General features: G+C 59.7%; 1 protein-coding gene across 1 annotated transcript in view; it reads left to right on the top strand.

Moving 5' to 3' along the window:
• The window catches only part of SCRIB (scribbled planar cell polarity protein), a 79748-nt gene that overhangs the window by 29574 nt on the left and 47038 nt on the right, over positions 1-3136 (top strand). Inside the window, exons 17-19 of the mRNA XM_027705257.1 lie at positions 236-313; positions 1860-2174; positions 2895-2975. Of these exons, the coding sequence (XP_027561058.1) occupies positions 236-313; positions 1860-2174; positions 2895-2975 (474 nt within the window). The remainder of the gene's footprint in view (positions 1-235; positions 314-1859; positions 2175-2894; positions 2976-3136) is intronic.

The following is a 3136-nucleotide window of genomic DNA, read 5'->3' as shown; positions in this document are numbered from 1 at the left end:
CCCCTGTGTCACCTGGGGGGAAGTTCTATCCCCTGTGTCACCTGGGGATAGCCCTGCCGTGGGTTTCTGTCCCCTTTTCCCAGCTCCTGAACAGGGTGATGTGGCTGCCGTGTCCCCACATCCCAGGACTGGCCAGGGACTGCCCCTCTCCCTGGAGCTGAGGGGTTGGAGGGGTCTCTGCACTCCAGAGGGTTGAGAGACAGGCTCGACCTCTAACAGGTGGTTTTGTTTCCAGGGCATCTTTATTTCCCGTGTGTCCGAAGAGGGTCCTGCGGCTCGCGCAGGGGTCCGTGTTGGGGACAAGCTTCTGGAGGTAAGGGCCTGGCTCCTGTGATGAAGCAAATGGTTCTGGATGACTTGGAGTGGAGGGAGAAGATGCACATCACACACATTTTAGGCCAAATTAAGCATCAGGAGCTGTGCAAGAGCAAACCCGAATTCCTCTGGCTCATGGTTGATTAATTGATGTTACCGTGAATTTTTTACTGCTTTATAAGGACAGAACAGCTCCTGCATTTCCAGCTCTGAAGTGTTGTGTGATGCAGGTGGGAAGAAACATATCTCCAGTGGGCTGAGCTCTTCACACCTGGGAGGGGCAAAAGTAGACCCTGTAGAATAACTTCTTACTCAGGGAGCCATGTGTCTGTCTTCATAGAATCGTGGAATCATGGAATGGTTTGGGTGGGAAGGGACCTTAAAGCCCACCCAGTTCCACCCCCTGCCATGCCTAGGGAAACCTTCCACTAGACCAGGTTGCTCCAAGCCTTGTCCAACCTGGCCTTGGACACTTCCAGGGATGGGGCAGCCACAGGCAGCTTCTCTGGGTCATCTATTCCAGTGCCTCACCACCCTCACAGGGAAGAATTCCTTCCTAATATCCCACCTAACCCTGCCCTCTTTCAGTGGGAAACCATTCCCCCATGATCTGTCACGCCAGGCCCACGTCCAAAGATCCCCTCCACCTCTCTTGGAGCCCCATTAAGTACTGGAAGGGGCTCTAAGGTCCCCCTGAGCCTTCTTTTCTCCAGGCTGAGCCCCCTCAGCTGCTCCTGGTGCTCCAGTCCCTTGCCCAGCTCTGTTCTCTTTCCTGGACACACTCCAGCCCCTCGATGTTCTTCTTTTTGTGAGGGGCCCAAAACTGACCCCGGGGTTGGAGATGCCTCGGCAGTGCCAGCACAGGGGGACAGGAACTGTCCTGGGCCTGTGGTCACCCCGTGGCTGGTACAGGCCACATGCCATTGGTTTTGTTGCCCACCTGGGCACACAGCGGCTCACGAGCAGTTTCTCAGGAGAACGTTGTGGGACACGGCATCAAAAGCTTTGCCAAAGTCCAGACAGACACATCCACAGCCTTTCCCTCCCCCGCTGAGTGGGTCACCTGGTCGTAGAAGGAGATCAGGTTGGTCAGGCAGAACCTCCCTGTCACAACCCCAGGCTGGCCGGGCCTGATCCTCTGGTTCCCCTGTACGTGTCACACTCCAGATCTGCTCCGTGGCCTTTCCCACACCACGGGACTGTCACACTGACAGCTCTGCGTGTTTTGGGGTGTGAGCAGGGTGTGAGGAAGGCGAACAAGAAGTTGTGCCGACCCGAGTTGTGCTGAGTTTTGTGGGTGGAGATGGTTCTGGGTGGGTGTGTTTGTCTGGGAGCTCGTTGCCTGCAGGGCTGATACAGGTGTAGGGAAGTTGAGGGGATCATTCCTCTGAAAGGGCCTTTACTGGGCCGCCCTGGCCTCGGACGGGCAGCGGGTGCCGTGGGAGCGTAGGGAAGCTCCTCGGAGGTGCGGGCACACCCGTGGGAACAAGGTGCCAGCCCGGCTGTGCAGCGTGAGGTGAGGGCTGTCCCCGCTCTGTGCCCAGGTGAACGGCGTGTCCCTGCACTGCGCCGAGCATCACGTGGCCGTGGAAGCGCTGCGGGGCTCGGGCAGCTCCGTGTCCATGACGGTGCTGCGGGAGCGGATGGTGGAGCCCGAGAACGCCATCACCGTCACCCCCCTGCGCCCCGAGGACGACTACAGCCCCCGGGAGCGGCGCGGGGGGCTGCGCTTCCCCGAGCGCCCCGAGGGAGCCCCCGCCGCCGAGAGATATTCCACCTGCCTCGTGCGCAACGAGAAGGGCCTGGGCTTCAGCATCGCCGGCGGCAAGGGCTCCACTCCCTACCGGGCTGGGGACACGGTCAGTCCTGATCCCCTGGGGTCCCTGAGTCTTCCTCACCCCTGGGTGTGTGGAATTGACCATGGGCTGGTGGGCCAGCTGGGCTCTGAGAGCCGGGATCTGCTCTTGAGTCGGGGAATCGTGGAATCCCAGAATGGATGGGGGGGGAAGGGAGCTAAAAGCTCACCTTGTTCCACCTCCCTGCCGTGGACAGGGACACCGTCCACTAGCCCAAGTTGCTCCAAGCCCCATCCAACCTGGCCTTGAACACTTCCAGGAGTGGAGCAGCCACAGCTTCTCTGGGCAACCTGTGCCAGGACCTCACCATCCTCATAGGGAGGAATATCTTCCCAATGTCCCATCTAACCCTGCCCTCTGTCAGTGTGAAGCCATTCCCTCTTGTCCTGTCGCTCCAGGCCCTTGTCCAAAGTCCCTCTCCCTCTTTTTTTATAGAAGGAGGGGGGCTGGGGCTCTCGATCTCTGCCAGTGACACCTAATCCTGCTGCTGCCCTCTTGGCACATATTCCAGGCTCTGGGCCACGGGAAGGCTTTGCTGACAGTGGCTCTGGGAGCAGAGAGTTTGTGTGGAGGGGAGAACAAACGGGAAGCACCAGGGCAGGGGAAGGGTCTGTGGAGGGGGAGAGGGCTGGGACCTGCCTGGCCCCCAGGAACGGGTCTGGAGAGCCAGGCCCAGGTGAAGAGGAAGCCCAGGCTGCTCTGACCCTCCTGACTGTGCTGCAGGGGATCTTCATCTCCCGGATTGCAGAGGGTGGTGCAGCCCACCGGGACGGAATCCTGCACGTCGGAGACCGGGTCATCTCGGTGAGTGGGTGTGAGGGAAGGGGCTGACTCGGCTCCCTGCCCTCTCCCATGCAGGGGCTGCTTCTGTGGCACTGAAGCTGGATGTTGGAGGGCCTTTTTTCAGCTCCTGAGCCTTTTGGGGGAGCATTTAATGTGGGTGGTTTTACCTGGTCCATGAGAGT

Source organism: Neopelma chrysocephalum, unplaced genomic scaffold, assembly GCF_003984885.1.
Source record: "Neopelma chrysocephalum unplaced genomic scaffold, ASM398488v2 Primary Assembly neopelma1_322, whole genome shotgun sequence".
Lineage (NCBI taxonomy): Eukaryota > Metazoa > Chordata > Aves > Passeriformes > Pipridae > Neopelma > Neopelma chrysocephalum.
This window is presented reverse-complemented; position numbering and strand designations above follow the sequence as displayed.